The sequence below is a fragment of the Oryzias melastigma genome, linkage group LG1, assembly GCF_002922805.2.
Source record: "Oryzias melastigma strain HK-1 linkage group LG1, ASM292280v2, whole genome shotgun sequence".
In the NCBI taxonomy this organism is placed as follows: Eukaryota; Metazoa; Chordata; class Actinopteri; order Beloniformes; family Adrianichthyidae; genus Oryzias; species Oryzias melastigma.
Genome location: NC_050512.1, coordinates 14,819,530 through 14,835,239, shown reverse-complemented (window position 1 = coordinate 14,835,239; position 15,710 = coordinate 14,819,530). Strand labels below are relative to the sequence as shown.

The following is a 15,710-nucleotide window of genomic DNA, read 5'->3' as shown; positions in this document are numbered from 1 at the left end:
GCTGGCATGATTTTTATTTTATCCTTAATGTAGATCTAATGGTTTGCTTTTCACTTCACTCACATGCAGTAGACCTTGATTTATCGATTAATTAATCGATGTATTGATATGATACTTTTTACTCTTCTTTTGGTTGTAGGGAGGTGGCATCAAACAATTGTGTACATTTACTAGTCTAGATACTAAAGGTGCGATATTCACACACAAATAAAAACAATAAAAAAGAAAGAAAATGTAGGAATAATTTAAACTTTCTTTCAATATCCAACTGCACCAAAAATTACCCCACACTTTTTTTTCCTCTCAATTTTTTCATTCTTTCTTTAGTTTCTTTCTGCTTCCTAAAAGGTTTTAACAATTTCTTTCACCTCCTCTGCCTCAATCATGATGCTTGTTCTCCTGTCAAATACATTGTCCTGTTGAGCCCTGTGTGCTCCATTCTCATCCCTGCTATGATTGTTATGCCCCTGGCTTTCATTTTATTATTTTCCAATTTTCTTTGAATCTTAAACAATTTGCCTTTTTTCCCCACATATACTCACTGACTTGATCTCACTTTCATAACATCTTAATTTCTGTAAAACCTTATGATAAGTCTCTTATTATGCAGTTTTTTTTCTAAACTTCCACTTAATCTTATTTATTTTTTATTCTTATTTCTGTCATTATCACACATCCCAATGTTGTTCACTCTTTCTTTTTCTATGTTGATGTGCTACCTTTCTTTTGTTGACATTTCTCATCAGAGTTTTGTGTTGTTGTTTGCCTGCTAGGCTGCAATTTATAGTTTTTTTTGTTTTTTTTAAATAAAGTTTTCAATTGTTTCTCATTTGTCTACCTTTCGCCTTGAAGGCTTGCGTTTGGGTCTCCCACAGCGACTCTCATATCTGACAGCCACTGGGCACAGCATTAAGTATACTTTCTGGCAGATCAATGCCGTGGTGCACAATACTTAAGCCTTTGATGAATTGCTACATGAAGCTTCTCACAACAATGAGGCCACAGGCCCTTTTATTTCTCTGGGAACAAGCAGGATGTCTTGGAAGAACTCAGACCGAAGCAATGCCTCACTGTGACATGTGTCAGCCTCGATCAGATTGCAGTGTTCAATCTGAAGTCTGCACATGCCATCAACCACTGTTGCCTCTAACACATTAGCAATATCAAAAAATAGTGAATTGGTGCCCCCTATAGGCCCTCCACTAAGCATAGCAATGATCAGAAAAGCACACAGAATAAAATATCCTGACTTTCAACCTTAATATAAAAAAAACAAAAAAAAAAAACACTTGAATACTATCTGTAATAACTATTATAGCACTAAGTCTCCCCCTCTGATCTTACCACAAATATTTATTCAAAAATATAATCTTTAATATGGTGCAGTTGAATTTTTTGCCTTTATCATCTTTGTTTTCTTTCCTATAGGTTTAAATATGATCAAGGTGCTCAGTGTTTTTGAATCTGTTCATCAATAATAACTCATTCTTCTTAACATTTGTAAAAAAAAAAACATTGTTGTAAAAACTTGATTTACTCCACCAAAAAAACAAAAAACAAAATCAGTTTCTTTTGTCGCAATAAGCAAGTTTACCAGGCTCAAAAAGAAGGTATAATATCACCATCTTGTGGTCGTACTTATCAACTAAATAATGAATCAGAATGAGAATCTATTTCCAACATCTAATTTTGTCTTCTAACTGTAGCTCACTCCACTTCTCATTTTTTCTAGCTTCTGCTAGAGCTTGCTTAGCAGTTTAACAAACAGCAGAATGGAAAGGATGTATTATCACCTCTCACCAGTAAGGAGGCTCTTTTTAAAGTCTATTAGCCCCACCTGATTTTAACTAACCACACATGAATTCATTTAATGTAACAAGCTGGGAGCTGGAAGACTATAAAACGGATTGTGACAGCTTTTGCAACTGTTTTCTCTATTATGACTTGCCTGGTGGAAGTTGATTAGATAGTTGGCAGAGGTAAATGAAGTTATGGGTAATGAAATCCTGTAAGTTGAAAGCACAATTTGCTTTTTATTTTTGGCAGATTAAACAACTGTCACAGGACAAACTAACTTGTATGGTGTTTTCTTTGAATGTTGTCTAGATTATTAATGATGACCTTGCTGACCATAAGAGGATATAAAGCAAATGGTAAGTGTGGGTATATTTGAAACATTCATGACTTAATTTGTGATTGTAAAGTTTTAAAAATTGCTGTACAGTCTACAGTTTTGGAGCAACTGAAAGTCAAGGAGATGAACCAATTACAAGCCATCCTCTTAAAGTGCTACAGGAGCTTTATATGTACCCCTCTGAGTTACCACAGGAACCCCAAGTGATGCAATATGTGTATATGCCCCAACAGTATCAGACCAAACTCCCCCAAGAACAGCAGCAGGAGCCTACGTCAGAAGTAGCTCAAAACCAACAGCAGCAGGAAATGGATCCCATTAAAATGCCCCAAAAGCAGCAAATTTACACATCCATGCTGCCCCACATGCAACCACAGGTGCCCCAACAACAGCAAATGTTTTTCTATGAGGTACCACAGCAGGTCCAGCTGCCCCAACAGCACCAAGTGCAGGTGCATGATGTCCCCCAACAGCAGCAGATGCCCCAACCTGGTGTCCCCCAAAAGCTTCAGCAGCAGATGCCCCTACCTGGTGTGCCTCCTCAGCAGCAGATGCCCCCACTTGGTGCACCCCAGCAGCACCAACAGATGCCCCCACCTAGTGTGCCTCTGCAGCAGCAGCATCAGCAGATGTCCCCACTTGGTGCACCCCAGCAGCAGATGCAAGTGTCCCCACCTGGTGCACCCCATCAGCCCCAGCAACAACACAAGCCTCCACCTGGTGTACCCCAGCAGCAGCAGCAGCAGCAGCAGCAGCAGGTGCCCTCACCTGGTGTGGCTCCTCAGCAGATGCAAGAACCTCTGCCTGGTGCATCCCATCAGCCCCAGCACCAACACACGCCCCCACCTGGTGCACCCCAGCAGCAGCTGCACGTGTCCCACATGCCCCTAAAGCAGCAAGTATATTTCTCTGAAGTAGACAAAGGCCAGATGCCCCAACACCAAGTGCTTACACAAATTGTGCCCCAACAACAGCAGTCGGTCCCCCCACCCAGTGTATCTCAACAGCAGCAGTTGCACACATCCACCAATCCACAGCAGCGGACCACACCCATCATTGCCCAGCAGTATAGTGCCTCCCCTGAGGGTCTCCCTCAGCAGCACCATGTGCCCCAGCAACAAGTGCACACACCCAATGTGCCACAAGGAACAGGTGGCCAACAGGCCACTGTGCCTAGTGGGCCTTGGCAACACCAGGTGCCCCAACAGCAGCCCCAGATGCAGCAGGTGTACATGTCTTCTGTGCCCCAACAGCAGCAGATGCTTTTCAGGTCTAAAGGACCAGAGCAACCCAAAGAACTACAACATGTATTCATGACTCAGTTGCCCCCAAACCAGCATAGACAGATGTATATGCCCCAGTTGCCTCCACAAGGACTCCAGGTACCCAAACCACATCGGAGTCACAAGTGCAAGGTGCATCCAAAGCCACAAAAGCAGGCTGTGCAAGTGCAGAATGGACCACCACAGCAGCATGTGATGCACACACCTGAGATGCAGCAGAAGCAACTGCCACAATTTGTACACATGCTTGATGTGCCCCAGCAGCAGGTGGTGCACATGCCAGGGATGCCCCCACAACAGCAGCAGCAGCAGCAGCAGATGAATATGCAAATGCCACAGGTCCCCCAGCAGCAGCAGCAGCAGGTGGCGCACATGACAGAGGTGCTCCCACAACAGCAGCGAAAGGTGATGCATATGGTAGTGTCCCCACAACAGCAGCAGCAGGTGTTGCACATCCCAGAGCTGCCCCCACAACAACAACAACAGCAGGTGGTGCACATCCCGGGGGTGCCCCCACAACAACAGCAGGTGGTGCACATCCCAGAGGTGCCCCAACAACAACAACAACAGCAGCAGCAGGTGGTGCACATCCCAGAGCTGCCCCCACAACAACAACAGCAGCAGCAGCAGGTGGTGCACATCCCGGAGGTGCCCCCACAGCAGCAGCAGCAGGTGGTGCACATCCAAGAGGTGCCCCCACAACAACAACAACAGCAGCAGCAGGTGGTGCACATCCCAGAAGTGCCCCCACAACAGCAGCAGCAGGTGGTGAACACCCCAGAGGTGTCCCCACAACAACAACAGCAGCAGCAGCAGGTGGTGCACATCCCGGAGGTGCCCCCCCAACAGCAGCAGCAGCGGCAGCAGCAGGTGGTGGTGCATGTACCTGAAGTGTCTCCACAGCAGGTGGTTGTGTACGTCCCCAAGGTACCCTTGCCGCAGCAACAACAAGTCTTGTATATGCCCAAGGTGTCCCCGCAAGAGGTGTTGTATCTTTCCAAGGCACCCCAACACCAACTGGAGGTACACATTCCCAAAGTACCACAGCAACAAGAGGGACACGAGGCTGAGGAGCAGCAGCAGCAAAAGGCCCTCCAACAAAATCAGCAAATGTACATCTCCAAAATGCCTCACCTGCAGCAACAAGAAATGAACATGGCAGAGGTGCCCCAAAAACAGCAGCAGAAGGTAGCACACATGGTCACTGTGCCCCCAAAACAGCTGCAGCAATGGCAGCAACAGATGGTACATTTGCCAAGGGTGTCCTCTCAACAGCAGCAGGTGTCACACATACTTGGGGTGCCCAAACAACAGCAGCAAGAGCAGCAGCAGCACATGCCTAATGTGACCCCAAGTGAGCAGGTGGTGGTGCATCGGTTTAGGGTGCGCTACAATGCCAAGACGCCAAGCTACAAAGTTCAGTTACCTCTGAAGCCTAAATTCAGGCGAAAGAGACCATCCTTAAAGGCCAAGCTGCTGCAGCGGAACAAAAAGGTCAGTTTCTAGGCACTATGCAAATAACAAGAATAAAGTCCTTGTTGTTTTATCTAAAAGTATGAATTTTGTGTTTTGTTTGCTTCGCTTCAGGTTCTGCTACAATGAATGGATCATGTGCATTGATGTCTGGAAAATAAAATGATTGGTTTAAATTCTACTTGACTATTTTAATGTAACTATCAATTAATCGGTTTATCTTGCACTCTATTTTGGTGGGGTAGTAGTAGGCCAAATTTAAGAAGTTTGTGAAAACTACCAATCAACTTCCTTTCTGCTTCAACTTGTGTTCCTCAAATGTCGTCAAACTATTTGGAAGACTGTACTTCACAATCCCTTTGAACAGCATTCTTTGATATGTGCAATCTGGTAGAAAATACTCTAGGTATGACTTAAATGGTGCCTATTGGAGGTGTTAACATTAATCTTTGACTATTGTTTGGGGAAATTAAGTCTTAAGATTATGTTAAAACCTAGTGGACAGAAACTCAGTTTTTGGAAATGAAAGATCTGATCTTCATAATTAAACTAAGAAATTTGTGGATTTTATTTTTTTTTCTGACCCAATCTGCATGTTCTTTCCAGTTAAAGCTCTCATGAATAAATATGCCCACTAAAACATAAGACACTATTGACCTTGTGATCCTAATCCTTTCTGTAAGTGGCAACTCAATGTTTCTACCACACAAAAGGAAAATGATTTTTGGTCCAACTCACAAAATGCAGTTATAATAGTTCATGTGGAGTTGTTTGTGCTAAGCAGCAGTGGATGCAGTATAGTTTTCCTCATTGGAATTGCTTCAATAAAGATTTATCATACCATGAGCAACTTAACAAATAGCCCCCCAAAAAAATCTTAATCTTGCATTGCAATCAAACTGCTTTTTTGGTCAAGATTGTATGTTTATGCCCCGTCACATCTGTTCTAGTGCATTGAGAATGCAATGTTTTCAAGCTCTGCAGTTAACCTATTGGAAAAAGCTGGCATAGCTTAGTGTGGCTGTGGTTTAATTTGTCATGAAAGAAGTGGAAAAATCACAAAACCAGGCCTCAACATGGTTTATAGCTCAGGAAAAATGGGAAGAGCAGACTCAAATTGTAAGCTGTGTCTCTTCACAGTGCTTTTCTACCTTGATAAGGGCCCAAGGCACTTTACAATCACAAGTCCCATTGACACATAACCCTGTTGTCATGCAAGGTCCCAACCAAACCACTGGGAGCAATGTAGAGTTCAGTGTCTTCCTCAAATACACTCGGACACATGAGCAAGCAATCTTCTGATGAGAGGTTGACCACTCTGCCCTTCCGCCACAGTTCCTGATGTACATAAATATTTTCCGTCAAAACAATAGTGAGCGCTTGTGTTTGAAGATATTTTTTTTGTTGTCCAAATTGAAGCCATTCCAAGGAAAAAAAACAACACAGGACCTTCTTACAACTGTGGTTCATTCAAATCATGGATTTCACTTGTTGCATTTAATATTTTTATGAACTTTGCAGGAGGGTGCAGATTTTTTGGTAACTCCCACAGTACCCCACATGACAGTTACAAAGAGTTCAGTTTTTATTAAATTTCAAATTGTTTTTTGTCCCTTGCAGTGATTGTAAATTTGTAGAGAAGCAATAATGTTCACGGATTCCAGATCTGAGGTGACACAAAGCTGATGAAACTGACTTCAGATGGCAAATGTGACAAAACAGCTGGGTTTTTACCTTTAAATAGAAAAGATGTGGAGGGCAAGAGCAACAATCCTGCCAGTGGTACTCGGATGTTCTGAGCTGTCACCCTCCACAACTAAAAAGTGACAGTACCAGATTTAAACCAAATACATTTTATTCAGAAGAATGATGAAGATCGCACAACACCTTTTATTTAAACCCCTCTACAGTAACCAATTATGTAAGACATGCACTTCAAATAAAAAAATACTCATCTTACAAATGTGTATTTTGTGTTGTTTTTGTGAGTACTGACAGATACACCACCTGACAGGTACAGAAGATTACCCTGCAACAGATGGTTCCTCCATCTCTTCATGGAGCACAGTGGGACACACCTATCTGTGGTTTCAGTTGCCAAAAAGAAAGGGATTTCCATGGAGATAGATTATAGAACAGATGGTATACAGTCAAAGCTTTAAAAAAAATCATAGGTACATATATTTCTACAAAAATATGTGAAGTCATCACTCAGTTAAATTTCAGTCATAAGATTTTGCTAAGATGTTCTCTAATTATCGGGCAAGGATGAAGTTTGTTCTGCACTAATAAGCAGTCCAACATGGTAAAATGAAAGACTTGGTGTAATAGAATTGGATACAAACCACAATTATTAGTTTCTCCTCCATGAACAATTCTCAAATAACTGGCACTTCAGTGAATTAAAAAGGACCCCAAACATATGTCACTACAAAAATCCAAGCCACTGATTGCTCAAAGTTTGACCCAGTTTAACTTTCAATGGGCACACATTTTGTACATACAGCTTGGAAATGGTTGTAGAAACTTCTGTAGTTGTGTGTCAACGCATGAGTTTTGAACGTGGAGGCCTGAAACATAGACTTTACTTTTCATTGGAAGTGGCCTCTTAAATGTGTGCTGCCATGGGCAGTGTGAACATAGTTTCACAGAAATGATCATGTCTTGTGTCAACTAGAATTGTACAATAGCAGAAGCTGTATCTGTGTATAATTCTCTGAAGATATGCCTTGTACTTAAGAGGCTAAATACCTCTATTTTCTGCATGTTTTTAACAAAATGTCCTACTCTCTTATCATACATTTTGTGAAAATGTATGTGTTGGTTTGTAACAGTTGTATCCAAAAATAGAATGATGTGACGCAGTGTATTAATTTTACAAATGTTATCAATATTCTCAAAGAAGAATTCTGCCCTTGTATTTAACCCATCCTTTGGCTCATGCTCCTCTCTGAATTGATAATTCCTCAGATCTCTCATCCCTTTATTAAAGGAAAAACAAAAATATATATATGAAGAATGTTTTCATTAAGATGTTTAGTGACTTCTATTTTCAATATTTGTAGTGCTGAGTTAGGTTGAATAGAGCCCTTCATTCCTCACATTAAAAGATATTGATTTTTACAAGTAGTACTCCTCCAAATTGAACATCCAGTACTAAATAATATAATGAAAGCTTGTGTTTTTTAGATTAATGTATGCAGCTTTATTCGTCTCAAATGATGATTTCATTGAACATGCATTGGAATTATTTCTCCAGAGCAGCTAAAAAGGCATTTAAAATATAAAAGCCACAATATTGTCCTGCTAAGTAACACCCTTTGTAACTTTAAATAATTACTCTCACCTGCATTCTGCTAATCACACAGGTGTCCCTGGTCTAATGATGGAAGGAAAATACAACAAAAGCCCAAGACAACATTGAGTAAGATAGGGTTTTCTGAGCAACTAAGCTGTTTGCTTTGGAAACAGCTTTCAAACATAGTTGTTGAGTTTGCCTCTCATGGTTTCTGCAGTTATGGCGCCTCTCATAGGGTAAAATGCTCTTCTTTGTTTACATGTATTTTTCTACTGAGATTGAGGATAGCACAAATAAGTTATTTATTTTTTTTAGGTTTTTCCTGTTCTCCTTGCTTGCCATAGGACTACAGGATGCAGATGGTATGTTGTCCTAACTTGTTTTGTGGTCTCTTATATTGCTTTTAACTTAAAAAAAAAGTGTTTGCAGCTTATATTGGTGCTGCTCAAAATCAGAAACCAGATTGAATGCTTATCTCTCAACCAGCTGTCTATCCAGCCTGGATGGGTAAAGAGCAAATTAATGTTCAAGAGTATAATGCCCAAGTGCCCCAGGCTCCCCACCACCAGCAGCAGCTGCCTCAGGTCCCGATGCAGCAGCAACAAGCTTCACAGCTTCCCATGCTGCAGCAAGTGTACCAGATTCCTGTGAAGCAGCCTCAACAGCAATACTATGCCCAAGTGCATCAGGTCCCCATGCAGCAGCAAGTATATCAGGTCCCTGTGAAGCAGCAAGTGTACCAGCCCCAGGTCCCCGTGCAGCAGCCTCAGCAGCAAGTGTACCAGCCTCAGGTCCCCGTGAAGCAGCCTCAGCAGCAAGTGTACCAGGTCCCTGTTAGGCAGCAAGTGTACCAGCCCCAGGTCCCCGTGAAGCAGCCTCAGCAGCAAGTGTACCAGCCCCAGGTCCCTGAGAAGCAGCCAGTGACACATCCTAGGAAACTTCACCTGACCCAGGGTTCAACAAGGCAGCAACAGGTCTCTCAGCAGTCTGATTTGAAAAAGCCAAGCTACCAAGCAAAGCGTCTCAGCCATCAAATCCAGCCGCCCAGCAAACCTCAGTACCTGCAGCGCTTCAAATCTAGGAAGGCTAAACAGGTTTGTCATTGTGTTTTTATTTTTTTTTTTTTTCTCTCCCCCCCCTATCAAAGATTGTACCTCAAATCCTTAACTTTCTCTTGCAGGCGCCAAAGCAGTGAAGAAACAACCATTTAAATAAAAGTTTCTGAAGTGATCTGTTGTGCATTTGTTCTTAAAGGGCCTTACCATGATTTTTCTTCAGGGTAAACTGTCTATGGGGTCATTTATTACATTTGGACCACTAAAAAAAACTTATGATATATATATATATTTTTTTTTTTTTTTTCCCCTACCCTGGAAGTAAAACTACTTAATTCCTGAAGTGCTGCATGCTGCTGTCCACTTGATGTCATCACAGAGATTCCCTGTATTTCCAACCTTCTTCAAAGATGGATGGATGCAGGTGAGGCTGAGCCTCACAAGCAAAAATAAAGCTTAAAGGCATAACTTCATTAAGACTATACTTTTTATAATTCTTTAAGATGTGTTTTCCACAAATTTTGGTTGAGGTTAAACATTTCTTGGCTAGAAAAGCAGGAAATGTACAAGTTTCCTGTCCAAATACACTGGATGGCGCTAGGTGAGGTAAATGCCTATTTGAGCTGGAATTTAATGAATACAGGACACAATTGGAAGATGTATTGTGCAAGGGGAAGTTGAGGCGGCAGATCATGGACTTGGATTCCGGTCAGAGAAGGAAGACGCTTGGGGAGAGACTGAGGTTTCCTTTAATTGAACGAACTGCAGCACTTGATAGCACAGGTTTCGGATGTGGGTATGCATTAGTTTGCGGGTGTGTGGTCTGAAAGGATAAATTATGTTCCAATAAATTCTGTCTGATATTTGACAAATCCTATAACATGACAAACTGCTTGTAAATGTCTGACTTAAGTTTTTCAGAGAGGTCACTAACATAAGGCTTAACACAACTGATAATTCTCTGTAAACACTCAAAATTAGCTGAGTTGTTCAAAGAAACAGATCTCAGTAAAGAAAATTCAATCAACTGAATCTTCCACTTTATATTTTGCATGTAAAATAGTAAAGTCTAATTATCCAACTATTGATAATTAAGAAGCAGAAATAACTTACATTTCCTCAAGAACGCACACATAAAGGAAAAAGAACAAGTGAATCCCAGTCAGTCCTTACAGCTTCCCAGCTTCTGCTTAACTGACTTGCCTGTTAATTCTGAGGGTGACAGAACATGTCTGGGCAAGTTCAACAGGTGTAGTTTTTCGTCCACCCGTAGGTGATGCTGTTCTGCCGTTTTCTCTTGGGCTTTCTCACACAGCCGCCTCCAAAGGTCAGCCTTGATGAGCTTTGAAACACCTGAGAAAGTCCATTAGCTGGCGTTATCCTCCGAATCACTGATCTTCGGTAGTCCGATTAGCCGAGCCACAGGCCGGACGTAGGTTTTGTTCTTGACCTTGACAGATGCTGTTCTGATGCGCCTATCTACTCCAAGGTAAACATCAACCACTTTACCCACTGGCCAGAGTGCTTGTGGAAGTTGAGGATCAACTATTAGAACCACCTGGTCCACAGATAGTTGATGTCCATCGGCTTGCCATTTAGACCGTCCCTGAAGGCTTGGTAGGTAGTGTCAAATGAAGGTAGACCAGAAGTTGTCCACCAGCACCTGACTGTGTCTCCATCGACGTGTCCCCAATATATTGCTGGAATCATACAATGCTTGTGGTAGCGAAGAGTCATGGCGTCCCATAAGCAAGAGATGAGGTGTACTGGGGTCAGGGTCAGAAGCATACGCTGAGACATATCCGAATGGTTTGGCATTTAAAATCCCTTCTACTTCCGAGAAAACTGTTGCTAGGACCGGTTCTGGCACTGACTGCTCCTTTAGGGTAACTCTGAGTGCTGTTTTCACTGATCTAACCTCCCGCTCCCATACCTCACCAAAATGTGGAGCACTTGGGGGGTTGAACTGGAATGATATCTTCTGTTTTGCCAGTTGCTCTTGTAGTTCTGGTGCCATGACACGAAAGGCCTCCCGTTCTCCCCCAACAAAGTTGGTGCCGTTATCACACAGGAGTTCAAAAGGTGTGCCCCGCCTGGCTATGAATCGGCACAAAGACAGCAGGAAGGCATCTTTGTCAAGGCTCTCCAGCAGGTCTATACTCAATAAAGCCATTGCGGTAAGTGGGAGGCATTTTGCTGAGCAGGCGATCGACATGGGAGCCACAGTGTGGCTCATATCCATTCTGTCCCTCCAAAGACCTCAACATGCCTACCAAAGACTGGACGGACAAAGGAAATGAGTCAAAGGCGTTGGCATCACCCATCTTAAGAACAGGGGTGTTGAGTACGGCACCTAGCTCGCTCTGGACCAGCTGTCTCGGCTGCCCATATTTATCTTGTAGTGCTTGCAGTGCATTGGTATATGGTGTTGGGTCATGCATGAATGCCTTTGCAAGCTACAGTGCACTTGGGAGCTTGATGTGTCCTAGCAACACTTGATATTTATATTGCTTGCTGAGATGAAGGTGGCTTCCCAGTACATTGTCTAGTGCAAGCTTGAGTATAGCAAAGTCACTCTCCCGACCACTCTCAAACACTGGTAGCGAAGGTCGAGGAATACCAAGGGTTGTCTCAAGGAGTAGTTCAGCTTCGGGTAGTGATGCATAACCAGAGTAGGGAGCAGGAAGAACTGGATCCGTTTGTTGCCCATTGAAGAGAGTGGTGGAGCTCTTTGACCAACACGCTGAGGAGTGTTAAGTGGTTCCACCTTTGGTTGGTGCTCTGCAGAAGACTGTGGCACCCCTGGATTGGCAGAAGTTTGGTTGAAATAGGAAATTGGTACTGGACCTGGGCCACTTGGAGGGTTTGACTTAGTACACGGTGCCACCTGTGGCGTTGGATGAGCCAGAGGCGTTGAACTGATGACACTTGTCGTTGGGTTTACTGAAGAAGCAAAGATTGCTGGGATGGCATCAGGTTGCAGCATTGTCTGTGGTCCAGTGGATGTCACTGTAGAGACTGGAATTACTTGTTGGGTCAATTGTGGAGGTTGACTTTGTACTACAGAAACTGATGGTAGAGGCAACTGAGTTGACAGTGGTGACTGGAAGGTCGATATCATCGGGTTGACCTGTGTACTCTGCACTGGCAGTGGTAAGTCCATGAAATGGTTTGACTTGGCAGAGGGCGCAGGTGAAGGTGACTGACCATGGGAAAGCAAAGAAGAACGAAGCTTGGCAATTTCAAGGTCCTGCTCAGCTCTTGATAAGCGCTGTTGTCGCTCTAGCTGCTTAGTGAGTGCTTCTCTAGCCTTAAGTGTCTCCTCTTGGAGTCGCTGTGCTTCTTTAGCTTGTTCATCCAGTTGTTTACACTCCAAATCAGCTTGTCTCTCTTGTGTAATTAGACGACGGACATCTTCCAATGCCAACTGCTTTATTCTCTCCTCCAAGATAGCAGCTTGTGCAGTTGACAGACCCTGTGTGGGATATGTCCCAGCAGAGTCACTTGTACGCCTACTAGCACGGTGGCGCAGTGGTTAGCGCTCTTGCCTCACAGCAAGAAGGCCCCGGTTCGAATCCCGGCTGGGACCTTTCTGTGTGGAGTTTGCATGTTCTCCCCGTGCATGCGTGGGTTTTCACCGGGGACTCCGGCTTCCTCCCACCGTTCAAAAACATGCATCATAGGTTAATTGGTGACTCTAAATTGCCCCTAGGTGTGAATGTGAGAGTGAATGGGTGTGTGATTGAGGCCCTGTGACGGACTGGCGACCTGTCCAGGGTGTACCCCGCCTTCGCCCATCAGTAGCTGGGATAGGCTCCGGCACCCCTGTGACCCCGAAAGGGAAGAAGCGGTCAGGAAAATGGATGGATGGATTTACTCTGTAGAAATAGATTTAACTCTGAGGTTATGTGCTTTGGACTTTTTTGTTTGTTTAACATTCATTTTTCTTTTTTTCACTGTTTTGATTGTAGTTTATAAATTATAAGTTGCATATATGCGCATAAAATCACCAACCAAAGTTTCATCTTCGCCGCACTTTTCCAGCTTCAGCCTGAATTAGACGCAGCCGTCTGAGGAGCGCGAGACAAACTTGAAAGGACCTGGACGTATTTTTAAACAGATAAAAAGATCCAGCTATTGACTTGTTAGGATGGTTATGTATTTTAAATACATGACTGACCTCTTGACCCAATATGTACCAGCAAGACTTCTCCGCTCATCTGTACCAGATCTTTTATCAGTTCCAAGAGTCAGAACTAAACATGGAGAAGCTGCATTCAGCTTTTATGCTCCACAGATCTGGAACAGACTTCCAGAAAACCTTAGATCAGCTGAAACACTCAGTGTATTTAAATCCAGGTTAAAGACTCACTTGTACTCAGCTGCATTTGATTAATATGTATTCAAAAGTTTACATCTGCACTGTTTATCTATGTTTAAATTAAAATCTTTTTACTTTCTTTTAATTTTATTTAAATGATCACACCTTTACTCTTTCTTTTGATTGTTTCTTTTAATGTTTCATGTAAAGCACTTTGAATTGTCTTTGTACATGAAATGTGGTATACAAATAAACTTGCCTTGCCTAAAAACGGGTCGAACTTTGACCAATTAGGTAGTTGGATTTGATAGTGAAGTGCATCCCTTTTAATTCATAGATGTAAGAACTGTTTAAAAATGTACTATGGAGGAGAAATGTGGTTTGCCCTCAGCTAGACTGACACCAAGTCTTTCATTTATATCAGAATGGAGCTGTGAAAGAAACAGTCTGGAGCATGATTTGCACCTCTTAGACATTTCACACCAAACTTCTTCCAACTGTGGTCCAGTGTGAACACTATGGCCTAAATGTATGTTCGAGATGCACGTTTTGTGTGTGAATGGAAGTTACATGCCCAGCATTTGTAGCTGCTATCCTGGCTTTCCTTCTCTCTTTGGCTAAAAATATGACTTCCTCTTCTCCTTTTAGCAATATTACATTTTGCATCTGCACCCTGTACGCCAACAGTCCCAGTGGTGGTTGTTCTTAACTAGAGCCAACCCTGATCCAAGATTTAGGCCCAAGTTCTGTTGCATCATTGATTTGCTTTTGGTTTTAAGTCCACTGGCTTCCTTTTTATTGGCTGATTAATATCCTTTTAACCAACTTTCATAGATTTTATCAGACCTTGGTTTAACTGTAGTTGTATGAAAGTATTTTAATAATAGAAAAAAAGACTTGACACAGAACTTTTACTTCAGCTTTTCTAATACCTACTCCATTATCACAACACGCGTTTAGTAAACTATCAGTCACCAAATGCCAGAGGTTCCCCCATTTTCTCACAGTAACCAAGTGTCCTTAAGTCTAGTCCACTGAAAGTTTAATGTTTTTTTTTCAACTGTAAAAACAGCTTAAATCTGACTTTATCTTTACTAAATGTCATTTAATGATTATTTTAAATATTTTTACTTTGGCCCATGAAGAAAACGTAATGGACAAAAATAACTACAAAATTCTGAAGTGTTTATGCTGTAAAACCTTGAATTGAATGAAACATTAATTAATTTATTAATATATTTAATTTTAACTGACTCACTCTAGCCCAGGGGTCTGCAGCCTGTGGCTCTTTTATCTCTCCATGGTGGCTCCCTGGCTAAACATAAAATAAGTCAGGGAGTCTGCTGATCCAGCCATGTCGACCATCAGAGTCAGCAGCTCCCTGCTAATGGCTGCCTAACCAAAACTACCTAAAGAAAACAAATAAACAAAGCCCACAAACTAAGACTACCAATGCCAACCCCAAACTAAAACAACAAAACCCAGCAGTGTAAGACTGCTGAGGACAAAGAGGGAAAAAACCCCAAAAATAGATAAATAAAAGAAAAAGAAAATAGCATTTTTTTAAAGTACGAGTTACTTAATTTGCATTTATTTAATGTATATTAGTTATATTTAGAAATTGATGGCTGAGGTGCTCATAGATAATAAACTATCCAGGTTTTTACATCCCTGTTTACCTGAAGATGTCTTGTTTGCTCAACTCTACCTCCAGAATGAACAGATTTTATATGCAAAGCAAAACTTTGGTAAAAATCTTGATCTTTTATGAGTTAAAAGCACATATTTTCTTATGCTGCACAACATTGGTTAGTAGCTGTTCAGAGCTGCACTGTGATGACCCTGTCTTTTTGTATTTTTCTTTGTTCATGCCAAAAATAGGCATAATTCATATTCATTATTAAAAATCAGAAGGTCATGAATGCAAATCCAAATTTCTTAAAGGCTAAAGTAAGACTTTGTGGCTCCTTCTCCGTTTGGATAAAAAACGAGCCCAAACGGCTTCTTTACTGTTAAAGGTTGCTGACCCCTGCTGTTATCAGCAGATGTAGCTTGTTTGATTAGGCCACTTAATTTATAGTCGAAGACAGTTTATTCCCATTGTGTTCAAGAAATACCTAAAATAAAGGTTACCAAAGGAATTGAG

General features: G+C 42.2%; 2 protein-coding genes across 8 annotated transcripts; both read left to right on the top strand.

Moving 5' to 3' along the window:
- Window positions 1-1,866: 1,866 nt before the first annotated feature.
- On the top strand, window positions 1,867-5,079 carry LOC112137603 (putative mediator of RNA polymerase II transcription subunit 12). 6 transcript variants are annotated; one of them, XM_036212182.1, is made up of 5 exons: window positions 1,867-2,008; window positions 2,107-2,153; window positions 2,225-2,580; window positions 2,683-4,911; window positions 5,005-5,079. In XM_036212182.1, the coding sequence occupies exons 1-5, from the start codon at window positions 1,992-1,994 to the stop codon at window positions 5,017-5,019; spliced, it is 2,664 nt and encodes an 887-aa protein (XP_036068075.1). In that variant the 5' UTR covers window positions 1,867-1,991; the 3' UTR covers window positions 5,020-5,079. The 6 variants fall into 6 exon arrangements, with proteins under 6 accessions (XP_036068075.1, XP_024115775.1, XP_036068079.1 ...); XM_024260007.2 differs by having other exon boundaries at window positions 2,225-2,652; window positions 2,686-4,911; XM_036212186.1 differs by having other exon boundaries at window positions 1,868-2,008; window positions 2,225-3,780; window positions 4,132-4,911.
- A 3,184-nt stretch (window positions 5,080-8,263) lies between these two features.
- LOC112137604 (alpha/beta-gliadin MM1) lies at window positions 8,264-9,418 on the top strand. Of its 2 annotated transcripts, XM_036212193.1 has the most exons (7): window positions 8,264-8,424; window positions 8,504-8,550; window positions 8,675-8,772; window positions 8,917-8,940; window positions 8,974-9,015; window positions 9,085-9,282; window positions 9,369-9,418. In XM_036212193.1, the coding sequence occupies exons 1-7, from the start codon at window positions 8,393-8,395 to the stop codon at window positions 9,381-9,383; spliced, it is 456 nt and encodes a 151-aa protein (XP_036068086.1). In that variant the 5' UTR covers window positions 8,264-8,392; the 3' UTR covers window positions 9,384-9,418. The 2 variants fall into 2 exon arrangements, with proteins under 2 accessions (XP_036068086.1, XP_036068085.1); XM_036212192.1 differs by having other exon boundaries at window positions 8,265-8,424; window positions 8,917-9,015.
- Window positions 9,419-15,710: the final 6,292 nt, after the last annotated feature.